General features: G+C 53.7%; 6 protein-coding genes across 6 annotated transcripts; 2 read left to right on the forward strand and 4 right to left on the reverse strand.

The window, feature by feature from the left end:
- Nucleotides 1–777: 777 nt before the first annotated feature.
- HMPREF1541_08283 (ubiquitin-conjugating enzyme E2-16 kDa) lies at nucleotides 778–1,503 on the reverse strand (the record flags this gene model as incomplete). The annotated part of the gene is made up of 5 exons (XM_008722602.1): nucleotides 778–917; nucleotides 967–1,150; nucleotides 1,199–1,228; nucleotides 1,292–1,337; nucleotides 1,460–1,503. 5 exons carry the CDS (start codon nucleotides 1,501–1,503, stop codon nucleotides 778–780), a joined length of 444 nt encoding a protein of 147 aa, XP_008720824.1.
- A 586-nt stretch (nucleotides 1,504–2,089) lies between these two features.
- Nucleotides 2,090–3,364, reverse strand: HMPREF1541_08284 (uncharacterized protein; the record flags this gene model as incomplete). The annotated part of the gene is made up of 1 exon (XM_008722603.1): nucleotides 2,090–3,364. One exon carries the CDS (start codon nucleotides 3,362–3,364, stop codon nucleotides 2,090–2,092), a length of 1,275 nt encoding a protein of 424 aa, XP_008720825.1.
- A 612-nt stretch (nucleotides 3,365–3,976) lies between these two features.
- HMPREF1541_08285 (flap endonuclease 1) lies at nucleotides 3,977–5,352 on the forward strand (the record flags this gene model as incomplete). Its single annotated transcript, XM_008722604.1, has 5 exons — nucleotides 3,977–3,989; nucleotides 4,040–4,125; nucleotides 4,173–4,177; nucleotides 4,223–4,784; nucleotides 4,831–5,352. 5 exons carry the CDS (start codon nucleotides 3,977–3,979, stop codon nucleotides 5,350–5,352), a joined length of 1,188 nt encoding a protein of 395 aa, XP_008720826.1.
- A 945-nt stretch (nucleotides 5,353–6,297) lies between these two features.
- On the forward strand, nucleotides 6,298–7,321 carry HMPREF1541_08286 (uncharacterized protein; the record flags this gene model as incomplete). Its single annotated transcript, XM_008722605.1, has 5 exons — nucleotides 6,298–6,379; nucleotides 6,465–6,490; nucleotides 6,634–6,656; nucleotides 6,731–6,932; nucleotides 6,980–7,321. The coding sequence occupies 5 exons, from the start codon at nucleotides 6,298–6,300 to the stop codon at nucleotides 7,319–7,321; spliced, it is 675 nt and encodes a 224-aa protein (XP_008720827.1).
- Nucleotides 7,322–8,427: 1,106 nt separating this feature from the next.
- HMPREF1541_08287 (uncharacterized protein) lies at nucleotides 8,428–10,186 on the reverse strand (the record flags this gene model as incomplete). Its single annotated transcript, XM_008722606.1, has 3 exons — nucleotides 8,428–9,659; nucleotides 9,711–9,812; nucleotides 9,862–10,186. 3 exons carry the CDS (start codon nucleotides 10,184–10,186, stop codon nucleotides 8,428–8,430), a joined length of 1,659 nt encoding a protein of 552 aa, XP_008720828.1.
- A 1,402-nt stretch (nucleotides 10,187–11,588) lies between these two features.
- On the reverse strand, nucleotides 11,589–15,243 carry HMPREF1541_08288 (uncharacterized protein; the record flags this gene model as incomplete). Its single annotated transcript, XM_008722607.1, has 2 exons — nucleotides 11,589–14,804; nucleotides 14,851–15,243. 2 exons carry the CDS (start codon nucleotides 15,241–15,243, stop codon nucleotides 11,589–11,591), a joined length of 3,609 nt encoding a protein of 1,202 aa, XP_008720829.1.
- Between the last annotated feature and the right edge of the window lie 59 nt (nucleotides 15,244–15,302).

A 15,302-nucleotide genomic window follows, 5' to 3' on the forward strand; every position in this document is an offset into this window, starting at 1 on the left:
GAAAGACGCGTCTGGACGAAGCAAACGGCACTTCTCAGAGGGTGATTCGGCGCTTGGAGAGCAAACGTAGAGTCGTGCGACGATTCAGCTCCAATCCAGGGGCCAAGCTTGCAGGCGCGTGTTTCAGCGCTCAAAGCGTAGCGCTCAGTGCTGAGGAGACCGGATAGTCAGCCTGCTCCTGTGTTTCAGGATTCGCGGAGAGGGCGAGATAGCAAAATTTCGGATTTGGTCGGATCTTTGACAATCCCACTACTCAGATTTCTTGCAAATGCCTAGAGTGAATGCCGAGAAGTGTTCATCCGCATGAATACAACGTTCGGTTGAAGCACGCGAGGGAGAAGGGCCCAGCGACACTGCCTACGGCCATGCCCGTCACATGACGTGGTTAGCCGCCGTTGGCATTCTGGGCAACCGGCTTAGGCTCTCTGTCAGGGCCAGCATGGCGGGGTCACGCCAGGTTGCACGCCAGGTTGAATTAGCAGAAAGAGAAGGGCAGTTCAAGCATCGTGATTGTCCCTAGCACGCCCGGTATGTTATGCACTCGTTAAAAATCGTTCTAAGCCCAGTCCATAAAGTCGAGGCCACGAATTGGAGGCCCACAACTTGGTCATAATCTCTCTCAAGCACCGCAAAACAATCTGAGCCTTGCTATGCTTCGCCATGTAGCCTTCCTCCACTGGCCGAAACATCACCGTCGTTTTGTGAGTCGTTGTCACCGTTCGCTGCCGTTGATGCTTGTCCCGCACAGCCATGCGCCACCGCCTTCACCATACTTGACTAAATGGCAAATTTGCGCGTCCACTCACGGGCAGTGGCCTCATATCGAGCTCGATCGGTCTTGTAGACATGCGCAATCTCGGGAACCAGGGGATCGTCAGGATTGGGGTCTGTGAGCATAGAGCAGATAGATAGAAGAACTGCACGGATTAGTCAGAAGCCAGCATTAGGGCCATGCAACAGCCTTACCTTTCGATATTGTCAGAGCGGGACTCCACTGATCTCTCAGAATATCCAAGCAGATGCTGCCGTTAGAGTTGATGTTGGGGTGGTAGATGCGGGTGGTGAAGTTGACCTTGGGAGGCTTGAAGGGATAGTCTGTAGGGAAGTGGATGGCTAGGAAGAAGACGCCGCCTTGGAATGGAGAGTCGCCCTTGTATCATCAGTGCCGAATCGATTGAGGCTTTGTTGTAGCACTTACGGGACCCATAATGGTAGCTTGCCAGTGGAACTGTTTGACAAGTCAGCCGCCGCGCAAAACTCGGTCAAACGCCGTGGAAGAATTGCCACTTACGAGGTCATCGCCCATAGGGCCAGCGGAGCATGATGAGGGAGGATCGCTGTAGTCAGCTTGTCAGCCTGGACTCTTGAAAACCCGATTCCATCTTATCGAGATTGAGGACATTGCCCCTCCAAGATGTGAAATTAACGAGCGACGGCATCGAGGGAAAAGGCTACGTACCGGCCGAGATCTGTGAGTTCCTTGTTGATACGCTTCAACGCCATTGTGCTGTATCTGAATGTATGCGAGGGTGTTTCGAGGGTGGTAGGTGGTCACGCAGGATTGTCTGCGATGGGGCTGTGTACTGAGTCAACACCTGAAGGGTCAATGACGGTACCACAAACGTACAGTGGGACAGGTGGTAGATAGGGTAGACTGAGGTTCGTGTGTGGTATGTGTGCGGTGTTTGATATGTAGTTGTGGTTTGGAGCCGGTTGTAGCAAAGAAGTTCAAAGATCAAGTGAAGAGCGATATTGGTTTGAAGTTGGGCTTCTCTTCAGGCTGCGCCGCTAGGCTGAACTGCCCGCCCGAGCCTGCCAGGCTTGCCGGATTTCCCACGGCGTCGCCGCTGGCTCAGCTCTTGGCGGCCCTAGAAGCCACGAGACGTTCTTTGTCGCCACCCATCGGCTGAAGTGCCACACACGGGCAGAGGTTTGCGACGGTACAATATGCATTACAAACCATTAGCAAACATCGCGGCGTAGTCAGTCTGGTATGTACAACTATATGCTTCCATGATATTGACATTTGCTATCCACAGCGCCTGCGGAATCTCATGCGAAGTCGCCGCCCAATGCAAATATATTCTACCTAGACGAATGCTTGCAAGCCGGTCACGGCTCTTCCCAGGATCAACGCATGGATATCACTTTGCCCCTCGTACGTCTGAGTCACAAAGAGATTTGACACATGCCTGCCAATATGATACTCGTCGCTCACCGCATTGCCACCAAAGATCTCCTGCAAGTTTCGTGTGTTGACCAGCGCTCGGTCACAGTTCTGCCTCTTGATCATGGAGATCATTTCGGGCGCAACTCTGCCCTCATCCTTCAGCTTACCGACCTGATAGGCTGCCAGCAGACCATAAGCAGCATCGGTTGAGGCATCGGCCAGCTTCTTCTGAACGAGCTGATACTTTGCAATTGGGTTGCCCTTGAATTGCTTTCTCTCCAGAGCATACGTCCTCGCTTTGTCAAGGGCATCTTCTAGCGCTCCAATGACGCCCCAAGCGATACCGTACCGAGCAGAGTTCAGGCACGCGAAAGGTCCCTTCAAGCCTTCAACTTCTGGGAACATATGTTCCTTTGGCACAGGGCACTCGTCCAGCTGGATCATGCCAGTGATCGATGCCCGGAGACCATTCTTATCTCCCAGCTTGGGGGTTTCCAACGTACCGGGAGGGCACATGGAACGATCCACAATGAAACCTCTGATCTTGCCCGTCTCTTGAAGCTTTGCCCATACCAGGAAAACGTCAGAAATGGGTGAGTTGGTGATCCACGTTTTGGAGCCGGACAATGAGTAGTAGCCTTCCTTGGTGGGATGTGGTTTTGCTGTCGTCTCCATGGAGCCTGGATCAGAGCCATGGTTCGGCTCGGTCAGGCCAAAGCAACCAACAAGCTTGCCCTTGCCGAGCTTCTCGAGGTATTTGTCCTTTAGCTCTTGCGAGCCAAAGTCGTTGATGCCGCCCATGCAAAGTGATCCTTGTACCGACATGCCAGATCTGTAGCCTGAGTCCACTCTTTCCACCTCTCTCGTGATCAGACCGTTGGCAATGTTGTCGATTCCAGGCATACCGTAGCCATCTATCGTAGCGCCGAGCAAGCCGAGCTCGCCCATCTCTTCAAGGATCTTCTTATCATAGTCTTCCTTGCGGTAGGCTTCTAGCACGCGCGGCGCAAGTCTCTCCTGGCAGTACGATCGGGCAGTTTCCTGTATCGCCTTCTGATCTTCGGTAAGGAGGCTGTCGAGATCAAGCGGGTCATCCCACTTGAATGAGGTGGAAGCCCATCGCTGGCTTTGTACAGGAGCTCTGGTGATGACATTGCGGCTGGCTAGCCGGCGGGCGACGCTGCGGGCGAACATGATGTGGCTACAGGCGCAGTGAAGGAGAGAGGGCGGCAGGGTGGGAAAGAGAGCCCAAGGAGATATACAGGTGGTACGAGTAGCTTTTTCCTTGTCAAACGGCGTGGATAGGGACGGTGCAGACTGTGCAGTGGCGAGCTAGTTCTCCAAGACGGAGACCGAGGCACGATAAATGGCTGAATCTAAGTTCGTGACTGAAGTCCGGAATTGAGTTGTTTGAGGAACAGATTGCTGGAGTGGCTCTCTCAACGAAGGTATGTGAATCTACGTTCGACGGTCTTGAAGAGCTAGGTGTACTCTACCCTGGTGGTCCTAGTCAAGTCGCAAAGCCCCTCGGAGTATCGTTGGAGATGGTTGCTTGAGGGCGGACTGCGGCGCTCACCAGCAGGTGGGGAAGTCGTGGCTGCGAGTGCTTCTGGTTTAGGTAAAACTGGGGGTCCTTCCGGCAGGAAGAACCACGGCTCCGGGCGACTTCGCCCCTGCGGAGTTGAGATTCACGTCATTGATTGCTGCTTAATTGAAACGCGACTTTGGCAACGCGGTTCGTGCCACCATCATTTCGTACCTGCACTTTTCTCCCACAACCACAAAGCCTGCTCGATAACACACACCATGGGTATCAAGCGTGAGTAATGAGACATTGGAAAGGCCATAGCAATGCTGATGACACGGTAGAGCTTGCGCAAGTCATCCTGGAGGAGGCTCCCGATGCCATCAAGACTGGCGAGATCAAGAACCACTTCGGCCGAAAGGTCGCTATTGTAAGCATATCGAGAGTTGTCGCAGGAAATGTTCTGACCGTTGCTAGGACGCGTAGGTGTTGACGATATGATTTCTCAATACCGCTAACCCTAGCAGGTCTATGAGCATCTACAGTTTCCTGATTGCTGTCCGCTCTGATGGTCAGCAGCTCATGTCGGACACGGGCGAGACCACCTCTCATCTCATGGGCATGTTCTATCGCACTCTACGAATTGTGGACAACGGCATCAAACCACTCTACGTCTTTGATGGCGCACCCCCCAAGCTCAAGTCCGGCGAGTTGGCAAAACGATTCGCGCGCAAGAGTGAAGCCAACGAGGCTCATGAAGAGGCCAAGGAGACCGGAACTGCAGAAGATGTTGAGAAGTTCTCGCGCAGAACTGTCCGAGTGACCAGAGAACACAACGAGGAGTGTCGCAGATTGCTCAAGTTGATGGGCATTCCGTTCATCATCGCACCTACAGAAGCTGAAGCCCAGTGTGCCGTGCTTGCCAGAGCCGGCAAGGTCTATGCCGCAGCCTCCGAAGATATGGATACACTCACCTTCGATGCGCCGATCCTCCTGCGACATCTCACCTTTAGTGAGCAACGTAAAGAGCCCATCCAGGAAATCCAGCTAGACAAGGTCATGCAGGGCCTGCATATGGAGCGAGAGCAGGTAATGAGCGCCGATGAGATGCGGAAATAGTCGCTAACTATGGCAGTTCATCGATCTCTGCATCCTGCTTGGCTGCGACTATGTTGACCCTATACCCAAGATTGGACCCAACACTGCCCTGAAGATGATCCGAGAACATGGCACACTAGAGAAGGTAGTTGAGTTCATCGAGAACGACCCAAAGAAGCGATACGCCATTCCGGAAGATTGGCCATACCAAGAGGCGCGAGATCTGTTCTTGCACCCTGACGTGAGAGACGCCGACCACCCGGATTGTGACTTCAAATGGGAGGCTCCCGATGTAGAAGGCTTGGTCGCATTCCTTGTGGGTGAGAAGGGTTTCAACGAGGATCGTGTTCGCAGCGCTGCGCAGAAGCTCAACAAGAATGTCAAGTCAGCTCAACAGTCCAGACTCGAGGGCTTTTTCAAGGCCATTCCAAAGTCCGATGAGGAAAAGGCCAGTCTCAAGCGCAAGCACGATGACAAGATCGCAGAGTCCAAAAAGAAAAAGAAAGAGGACGCGAAAACCAAGAAGGAGTCCAAGGGCAAAGCGCATCTCAACAGCTGAGTGGAGGGCGGATGAGTGGGCTGCAAAAAGGCTTTGGGCGGAGTAGAAACTGTTGCATTAGTTAGGCTTAACACAGCGCGGCGTTCACGGTCTACAAGTGCAACGACATGGGAATGCCAGAAGCATCAAGAGATATGCTGTGGATACATGTTAGCTTTCAGAGATAATGCATGCACATCGTTGTAGATCCAACGGTCTCGTACGCAAAGTTGATCACTGTCGTTGCCCGTGCGGATCAGGCGAACAAGGCGACGAGATGCTTGAGAGACACGATAGCGATGGGGGTGTCTGAGAATGCACAAATATCATCATTGATGCCTGAGGAGCCTATAGCGTGAGTAACAAAACGCCCGGCCGCCTGTCGAATCAATGCGACACATGATTAGGCATGATCTTTTGGACGAGGCGACGTCGACGACGAGTACGTGTAAGCGACACTTAAATGTGGCCTAGACGCGGTCCAGATGATGCCTGGTTTGTATTAGAATGATTGTAGAGGCGTGCCAGGATCTGAGAGAGCCTCTCGAGCAGACAGCCAGGAAGATCAAGGAGGGAAAGAGGTGAGTCGAGTAGAAGAAGAGGAGGTCTTCTGAGCGGACGGGGGCGCAACAGACCTCGAGAATCAGACGCTGTTGGGCTGGACCCAATCAGCGAACGCCAATGTAAATGTGGGGTTGGATGCGCTGCACAAATTATGGGAATCAGAATGCCCAGGATTATTGTGATTGGGTAGGAGCGACCTGCCAGCGGGTTGATAAAAGGCAGGCGCCATTGGAGTTGGAGGAGGTATAAATGGCCTTCGCCCCCGCCGCCGCCCGCGACCCGTGACCCCCTCCTCGATTCTTCTGCTTCCACCAACAGTCTTGCTAACTCGACAAGTCGCTCACAGCTCACATCTACTTCATCTTACACTTATCCATCTTATCAACAATCAACGCTATCGTAATGCCTCCCAAGAAAGCCGCTGGCGCTGCTGCTGCCACCAAGAAGTCGGCCGCCGCCGCTCCCGCCCATGCTTCCTACAAGGGTTAGTTGCTCAGTCCAATGCTGTTGGATGCGTTTCGCATCAGCTACATCGCGTGTCTAAATCAATTGCTAACACTATGGTCTAGATATGATTAAGGAGGCTATCCTCAATGTAAGTCGGTGTTCTTTGCGCCTGACGATGTCATCGCTCTTGCACCAGCTCATCGTCGCTGTCGCAAACGCGATGACTCTTCAACGCGCTATACGTAGTGTCCCATATCTTGCACATCAGTACTGACGCGTCTTCTTCAACAGCTCAAGGAGCGGAATGGTAGCAGGTAAGCTATTGACCTCGCTGTCGCCAGTGCATCACTGCCTGGGTTTGTTTGATCTAATACTAACGCATCTGCAGCCGTCAAGGCATCAAGAAATACGTCAAGGCCAACAACACCATCACCACTACCTCTGAGACTCAGTTCGACTCTCTCTTCAACAAGGCTCTGAAGTCCGGTGTTGAGAAGGGTGACTTCTCCCAGCCCAAGGGCCCTTCTGGACCCGTCAAGCTGGCTAAGAAGGAGACCAAGCCTGCGGAGAAGAAGGCTGCTGCTCCCAAGGTTTGTTGGCTTTTTCCTGGTGCTCCAACGTCACTAACTCGCTGCAGAAGGAGAAGACTGAGACCAAGCCCAAGGTTACCAAGGCAAAGGCCACCACTACCAAGAAGGCTGCTGCCCCGAAGACTGCCACCACCAAGAAGGCTCCCACCAAGGCCAAGGCTGCTGCGAAGCCAAAGGCCAACACTGCGACTAAGAGAGCGCCCAAGGCCAAGGCTCCCAAAACCGAGAAGCCTGCTCCCGCAGTGCAAGAAGTCCCTACCGTTCTGAAGAAGACTAGCTCTGGCCGCGTCAGCAAGCAGAAGACAACATCAGGTGCTACCAAGAAGGCTCCTGCGAAGAAGGCTGCCGCTCCCAAGAAGAAGGCCACGTCCAAGAAGGCCGCTGCATGAAATGCTTTAACATCTAATGCCGACCTGACGACTTGACGTGTTCTGTTTCTGTGATGTATTACTGGGAGTCAAGGGGGGCAAGCCGTGCGATATGGACGAACCCGTCGGTCTTGCACATATCTCTCATGGCGCATGGCTCGCGTTGCTGTTGAAGAGAGGGTAGAGAGGAAAACGGGACCAGTGGACGTGATGGAATTTTGTTATTGATACCTGATGTGATGGGGGCGTTCTCTTGAAGTACTGGCGCAGGCGTTTTCTTTTCGATACGAGTGCAACTGCAAATGCAAGAGTCACCAGGTTTCGTTGCGAACACGCCGAGAATAGGAAGCCGGCAGAGCATGGTGTTGATAAGCCCAATATTGGTAGATTCAAATACCGTAGCTCTATCGACCATACAACCAGGCGCGACCGCCTTCCTTGCACTGTGTGAATTGACACAAATTTTTTCCTCTTCTCTTCACTCTCAACCCCTGATTTGTTTTGATGCAGAACGCGTCCGAGGTTGACCAAAAAAAATGTCTGCTGTGATCGTGCGTGTTCGGGAGGCCCCCACCCTGGCGTCATGGTGTAAATAAACAAACCGAGGACAAACGCCATCCCCAACGCGGCTTAGCCTGGCGATCAAGGTGGTATGTACAGTAACAAGCGGTGGTGGCGGCGGCGGCGGCGGCGGCGGCGAGGTTTCTCCATGCCGATGTCTGCAAAGCAAGGGTGGTCTGTTGCGAGTCAGGACCGGTTTTGGAGAGGGTAGTCGCTGACTCGTGAGTGCTATGTGGTATAACATCGTTGATCTCCCCAGCGGAGTTTGCGTTGTGCTGGCTCACCAGACGAGCGAGAAAGGGTGCGTGAGCTGTAGCAATGTGAGTTCCCCCAATGTGAGTTCCCCCGACTTAGGGGAAGATTCTGTGCTGCGTCGAATATACGATCACGATTGCTAAGGACATGGGGACTATTGGACGTGATTGGCTAATGTAGCTTTGGTATTGCAATGATGGCGCGCAGCTCAACACGTCGGGTTGCCGGTCGCCAGCAGTGTAGTATTTGCCACGGTCGACCTCCGGAAGACGTCTGTCCCGTCAAGTTCCCCAGAGCAAAACGCTTGCCGTCTACAATGCATACTTGAATAGCGGACTGCGATCTCCCAGCTTCTCGAGCTGCTCGGGCGTATACAACGCCTCGATCTCCTCCCTCGTATGCCCCTCCCAACGCTTATTGTGCCTGCTATACAGCCACTCCAACGTCAAAGCCGCCATGATGCCGGCCGCAGAGATAGCCAAGCACGTGCCGAAGCCCGTGGGATAATCTGGTTTCTCGTTCTCCAGGAAGACCCAGCTGCCGACGAAGGCGCCGGTGTTGCCCATCATGACCATAAATGCGATGCCGCCGGCGCGCTTTTCGGGACCGGCGAGGTTGTTGACGGTCCATGTATTGTTTGGCGGGATGATGCTATACATGCCAGCACAAGCCAACACTACCATGACATAGCAAAGTGCAATATTGTCGGAGATCTTCGGGGCGTATGTGAAGAGAACAGCCATCGAGACCAACACCATGGTTTGGAAGAAGACGATTGGAGGCATGCGTCGGCCATTGCGTTTGTCAGCCCAGAAAGAGGATAGGACAGCCGTAGCAGCGCCGGCAAGGTAGGGAGGGGCGGACAGGAGCTGTGCGTTGGTGGAGCGGTAGCCCATGTTCGTGATGATCTGAGGCATGGTGAACTTCATCCCGTTGTTAGGGATGGTGTTTGACGAGAAGATGAGAGCCTGGAGGTAGAGGTTGCGATCTGTGATGACCTGCCGCAGAACGCGCCAATTGAATCGCTTCTTGGACTCCGGATCCTCCGAGGCTGTTTTACTGGGTTTGGCGCCGCGAGTTGCGAGGTGCATGAGGTTCAGGTACCGCTGCTCGGAAGGAGCGAGCCAGCGGCCAGAGAGGGAAGGCGTATCAGGTAGGAGGAAGAAGCAGCCGATTCCCAAGACGACGGAGAGGATGCCCTCCAAGATGAAGATCCAGCGCCAGCCACGAAGGCCGCCTACGCCATCGAGCTGGGCAATGCCGGCGGCGAGGAGGCCCGAGAATGCGCCTGACGCAGCGCTCGAGAGATAGAAGAGCGCGACACGGGACTGTGTCCTGTTGGGAGGATACCACTGGGATATCAGATAGATTGCACCGGGAAAGAATCCGGCTTCAAAGAGGCCGATGAGAAAGCGCACAACGCATAGACCCGCAAGGTTTTGGACGAGGCCGGTGAGGGTGACGATCAAACCCCAGCAGCTCACTAGAATCCCAATGTATGTGCTGGGCCGCTTAAATTTGACTAGAATCATGTTGCTCGGAACTAATGGTATGAGTCAATCCACATCAGGAACACGGCAAGGGTAAGTCATACCTTCACATAGGATGTAGGGTATGAAAAACATCGAGACAGCGACATTATAGTCGCTTCCACTCATTCCCAGGCTTGCCTCGAGGCCTTCGATTTTCGCATTGCCTGAAAGATCTGTTAGCGAGGCCATATAGAGCATGCCACTGAGACTGACCGATATTTGCACGATCGAGATGGGAGATGAGATAAAGTGTTGCCAGCATGGGAACAACTCTCCAATCGACCTTGCGATAGATCTTGCGCTCCTCGGAATCGGACACATCGGCGAGGAACCTGGCATCGTCTGGAGTGAGCCCTTTCTCAATGTAGGTCTCATATTTGGATGACTTCTCGCCGTCTTCGACATGGTCTGCGTCTACTTTTGGCACTTTGATGACATCCTCTGAGACGATACCAAATGGATGCTTGCCATCATCGGTAACCTGGGCCGACTCCAGAGGGGGTTTCTCCCCCGGTGTGGTGTCTTTGGAGGTGGTCATGACTGATGTGGCGGAGCAGGAATGCAGACAACAGAAACACTACCACTCTAACGAATCCAAGGTTGCATCTTGGGCGCACACCATCGCCTGAGGTCGGCTTTTATAGCCCAGGCGGCCAAGCACTAGAGTGGCTTGACAAGCCATCTTGGAAGCGATCGGACATTGCCTGAAGCAGGTCGTTACCCCAAGTATATGGGGTTTGCCAATGCTTGTGGACGGGGGCAGTATGGTATTCATTCAAGTCTTGACCGTCCCGGTAATGACGTGATGTATAGTGTACACCTAAAAGCAGCATATCAGGGCGAGCTCGAAACTGGAACGGCCGACAGCTACTTTGTAGACCTGGCCAGTCCTTCGAGCGTCTTAACGCAGCGGAATGATTTGACCTGAGTGTTGCAGCTTCGAGAAAGAGGGTGAACAGGTGCCGCCCAAGAAACACATCCTCGGGGAATGGGTGAAGATCGGTCTTGGCCTGGGGGGAGGTTTGGGGTTTTCCGCCTCCAATGCGGGATCATACGGGCTTGAGGCCGACCGAATGAGAGGCGGTACAGCGCTCTGCTCCGGGCGACAGTGTCGGAACACTGCCACCTTGGAGTCTCTGCCGAGCCAAGGGCGTCACTGTCAAGGGAGCCACCAAGTCTGGATAAGAAGTGGTCCGGTGGGCTTTTTCACACAGTCGGTTGGAGATTCGAGGCGCTCGTCATGACTGCGTGGCTGTCCGTAGCGTATAGCGACCAAGGATGCCACGGACCGCACTGTGGGCGGACGAAATGTCGTCGTCACGATTAGGAAAGTCGGTGGAAGTCGCGGGGGTGCACTTCGTACATGAATCCCGCCGGAACCGCCAAGACTTCGCTACTTCCGCTCGTGTTCTCCAAGGAGAGCGTAGGTCGATGTTGCTCCCTTAGGTCCTATCTGTCCAGACGGCCAGTATCTTGCCTGGCCTAGTGCATCGCTTTGTTGTCCATGCAAGCTGTGCCATGACTGTTCCGGTATACGGCAGACCTATCGCTCCAGGTGGAGGAATCTGGCGACTGCTGCCGTTGGAGGTGAAGATACTCGAGAAACGGCCCGTTACCGTGGCGCTTTGCTCACAGGACCGAGCTTTGCAAGTCTATTAGCGAGAGCGCACGGAGGGACGGTGGTTCGGTGAAACAAGATTACGTAGCTCATGACCGGAAGCATGCTTCTTCATCGCATTTGTGCATTGATACGATGAAAGGGAGGCTATTCAGCCTGCTCAGGTCCACCTGAACCGTCAAGGGGTCCATTCATACTACTACTCGCACAGTCGTTCCTCGCATAATGTTCGTACTCGCGCATCGCAGCCATTCACAAGGGCGCATGGTTCATCGACTTCGACGTCTGGGTCATAGCCATCCAGGTGCAGGTCGGAATTGCTTCAGGCTCCGACTAGCGCAACCCCTGAGTCGACCCTCCGACCCAGTCCACCCATGGTAGCACCAACGGGAACAGATGTTGCAAGGCCCAGGCCCCTCGCCGTCTCCGCGAGCTTGGTGAAGTCCATTCTCGGGTACACCTCCCATCCAATCCGCTCTCGATCATCTGGACTCGCCTTCTCCCCCTCACCGGGCACGCTCTCGCCACTGACAATACACAACACAGTCATGCCGCGTTTGTACTTAAGACCACTCAGTAGCTTCGGCGTGATCAAAAAGTACTGGCTGCCTTGTCCGCCGTCATCGCGGCTTGCTGTTGCGATATCCACCATGCGACCGTGAACCATGCGCTCGTTGCGCCCGTCCATGCCCTGATTGATCTCATCCACGACACGGAACGGAGCACGCGAGAGGCTCTGCAGTGCCATGAGGTAGAAAATGGTCGACACTGCACGCTCGCCTCCGGACTGGCGATGGCTGTCCAGCAAACTCAATGGCTCGTTCTCACGGAACTTGACCGAGATGTGTATAGCCCAGTTGGCAAAGTCGAGACCATTTCCTTGTCCACCGTTCTCGTCGCTGCAGTCCTCCATCGCTGTGCTGCTCGCTTTGTGCACCTCAACCTGGCCGGCACAGCCAATGCGCGCAAAGTTGTCGCCGAAGGCATCGGAGATCTTAGCCACGATGCTATCGAGCTCTGGCTCCCATTCGTCGCGAATATCTTTGATGGCTCCACGAATATTCTGAACCTCTCCGTCGAAGGAGGAAAGGCGTCCTTCAAGGACCGTTATGCGCTTCTCACGCTCCTCGTACTGGCGGATCGCATCACCACTACCGCCCTCAGTGAGAGCTATGTTCGCGTTCACGGTTTCGACTTCGCCCTCCCAGTCTTCGGGCGTCCATTTCCTTGTTGTCATGTCTTGAATGAGCGCAAGGAACTCATCGTTGCCGGCTTCTTTCTCGGCTTGTGCTTCCTCGCTAATGGCTTTGACTCGCGACCATAGGTCTCGCCGCTTTTTGAAGGCAGTCGTCGCGCGGTCCGCGGCTTGCCGCTGTGCAGTCTTCCTCTCTTCGAGAGCTACCCTAAGATTGCTGTTGCGTTGCTCCAAGACTTCTTGATCCGAGGTAGCTTCAACGAGCTGAACCTCAACCTCTATTAACTTGAGCATGGCTTCTTTGAAACCCCGACTGGCATCGGCAAATCGTACTGCAGTCTCAGCTCTTTCGACAGCGGTCTCATCTTTTTCTTGTATCCATGTCTCACGGCGTTCCCTAGCGTTACGAAGCCAGTCGTCAACTTCAGCAACTAGGCGTTGTGCATCGGCAATCCTCTGAGGTAGAGCATTGAATGCAGTCTGAGCATTCTGCTTCTCGGTCTTGTCCTTCCGGATAGCCTCAACCTGAGTCTTGAGCTCTCTGATTCTGTCTGCAGTCTGCTCAATTTCGGCCTGACACTCCTTGATACCAGTTTGTGCCTCCTCAAGCTCGCCACGTAGTTCAGCAACATCGCGCTGCAGAAGAGCCTTGCGGCCGTGATCGACTGGCTTGTCCGTCCAGACTTGAGGCTCCTTAGCAGAATTGCTCATTGACAATATCGCGTCTGGACCAAGATCTAGCCGGCGACGAAACGAATTGATTTGACCATCAGCATAATAAGATTGGATTTTGCTGGTCTTCATGGCATCATGTTGCTCTTGAGTAATGCGGCCATTTGCGATAGCACACTGATTCAACTTCTTCTCTGCACAAAGCATCGCAAGAACTGCAGCAGGTCCCTGAATGTGATCAATCGCGAAGCTATGCAGACCATATTGGCGGAGTTCCTCCAGCGTGTAAGGCTTTGGGATATTGGTAGACTCATCCTCGTACCGTAGTCGCAAGCTGATTTGATGAAGACGTAACTCGCCAATGAGCTTCTTCTGGAGAAGTTCATAATCGTTCTGAGTCTGAGCTGTGATGATCCTGAAATCGCCGGCCTGCAACATGGACTCGATGGCTTTGGCCATATTTTTGTTCTCCACCGTACACTCAACAGCAGGAGGGCCGAAGACGGGCTTCTCGAACAAAATTCGATTTCCCTGAATGAAACGCCAGGCTTGAGCAGTGTCTTTGGAGAGAGTCTCAAGCTGACTTTCGCGCCGGCCGGCCTGGGTATCGAAATTCTTGATCTGTTGCTCCTTGTTCGCAATGTCGTGCTTGCGCTTATCGGCCTGGCGCTCTAGGCCATCGCGCCTGTCCTGAGCGTTTCTCTTGTCCGCCTCAAGATCCGTAACCTCACGATTCCGATCGTTGATTTCTTCAGCCATTGCTCTTGGGTCGAACTCTAGAGGAGGGTGTTGTAACTGATTCTCCAGCTGCTGGACTCGCATCTGGTGCTTTCGAAGCTCGGTCTTCTTGGTGCTAACCTGGTCTCTATCGGCTTTGATTTGGTTATCAAAGTCTTGCATTTTGGTCTCAAGGTCAGCGAGTTCGCTTCGGACATTGTCACATTCTCCACTGGAGGCTTTAAGCTCTTCTTCACATTGCTTTTTGAGGAGGGTGACCTTGTGCTTGTAGACTTGCTTTGCTTTGACTTTCCGCAACGCTGGCTCGGCCTCCTCCTCAAGTTGTCGTAACTCATTCGCGAGACGTTTTTGCGCTTCTTTGGCTTCTTCAGCAGTGGCCTTAGCAGAGATGTACTCGGGAAAAACTTTAGCTCTCTGCAAGTATTCAAGCTTTTGCTTGTACTTCTTGCGATCCCGCTCTCTGTCAACTTCCACACGCTGTGCCTCATGTCGACGTTTCAGGTTGTCCAACTCGTCCCGATCAGTCCGCTGACCGCCCAAGTGTTCTTTCAGCTCATTACGCAGCTTCAGCAGAACGTTGTAGCATTGGACCATCCTCGGCGTGCCGGCAGCTTGTTGAGTGCTGAGCAACACTTCGTGCGGCTTCATCTGAGCGAATTCGACGACTCGGTCCTGAGGCAAGAACTGACACAGATTGTCGATTTGGATACCGAACGACGACGCCAGAGCCCTGATTGCTGCGCTTCCACTTTCATTACCATCAAGCCACCATTTCGACTTGTTACCATCTTTCACAATAGATCGTCGAACGATGTGATTCTTTCGCTGTCGTGCGCCCTCTTTGCTGGGACCACGTTTCAACTCGATCTCGATTTGGGCGTCGCTCGCCCCATGCTTAACGAATTCGCCGAGGTCTTTCGCGCGACCAAGAAGCTATGGCGGTTAGCTAGTACAAGTAGTTGTGGTCAACGAGTCATACCGTAGGTGGCCACCCTAGACCCAAGCAGATGGCACAGACAAGTGTGCTTTTGCCAGTGCCATTTGGACCAATGACCATATTGAGGCTGGGGCCAGGGAAGAATTCAGCCTTAGTGTAGGTAACGAAGTTGGTCAACTTGACACGAACGATGGCCCCCGGCTGATGGTTTGCGTCTCTCTTGCCAGACGATAGCAGGCGGCTTGGATTGCCACCATGTCTTTGCTGGGAGGGACCCTGGTCCCCGTTCACATTTCTTGGTTGAGGGCTGGTAGTTGTGTTGCGGCGAGCTCTCTTGCGGTCGTTGGGTGCAGTAGAGAGCGGCGTCTGCGGGCGAGATGAGTCGCTGTCTTCAGGTTCTGGTGAGCGCGTCCGACGCACAGCCAGTCGAGCCATGACGGGCGACGGAGGCAACGTGTGTCAGAGCGAAAACTACACAGTCGAGCGAGTGAGCC

Source organism: Cyphellophora europaea (assembly GCF_000365145.1).
Source record: "Cyphellophora europaea CBS 101466 unplaced genomic scaffold supercont1.8, whole genome shotgun sequence".
NCBI lineage: Eukaryota > Fungi > Ascomycota > Eurotiomycetes > Chaetothyriales > Cyphellophoraceae > Cyphellophora > Cyphellophora europaea.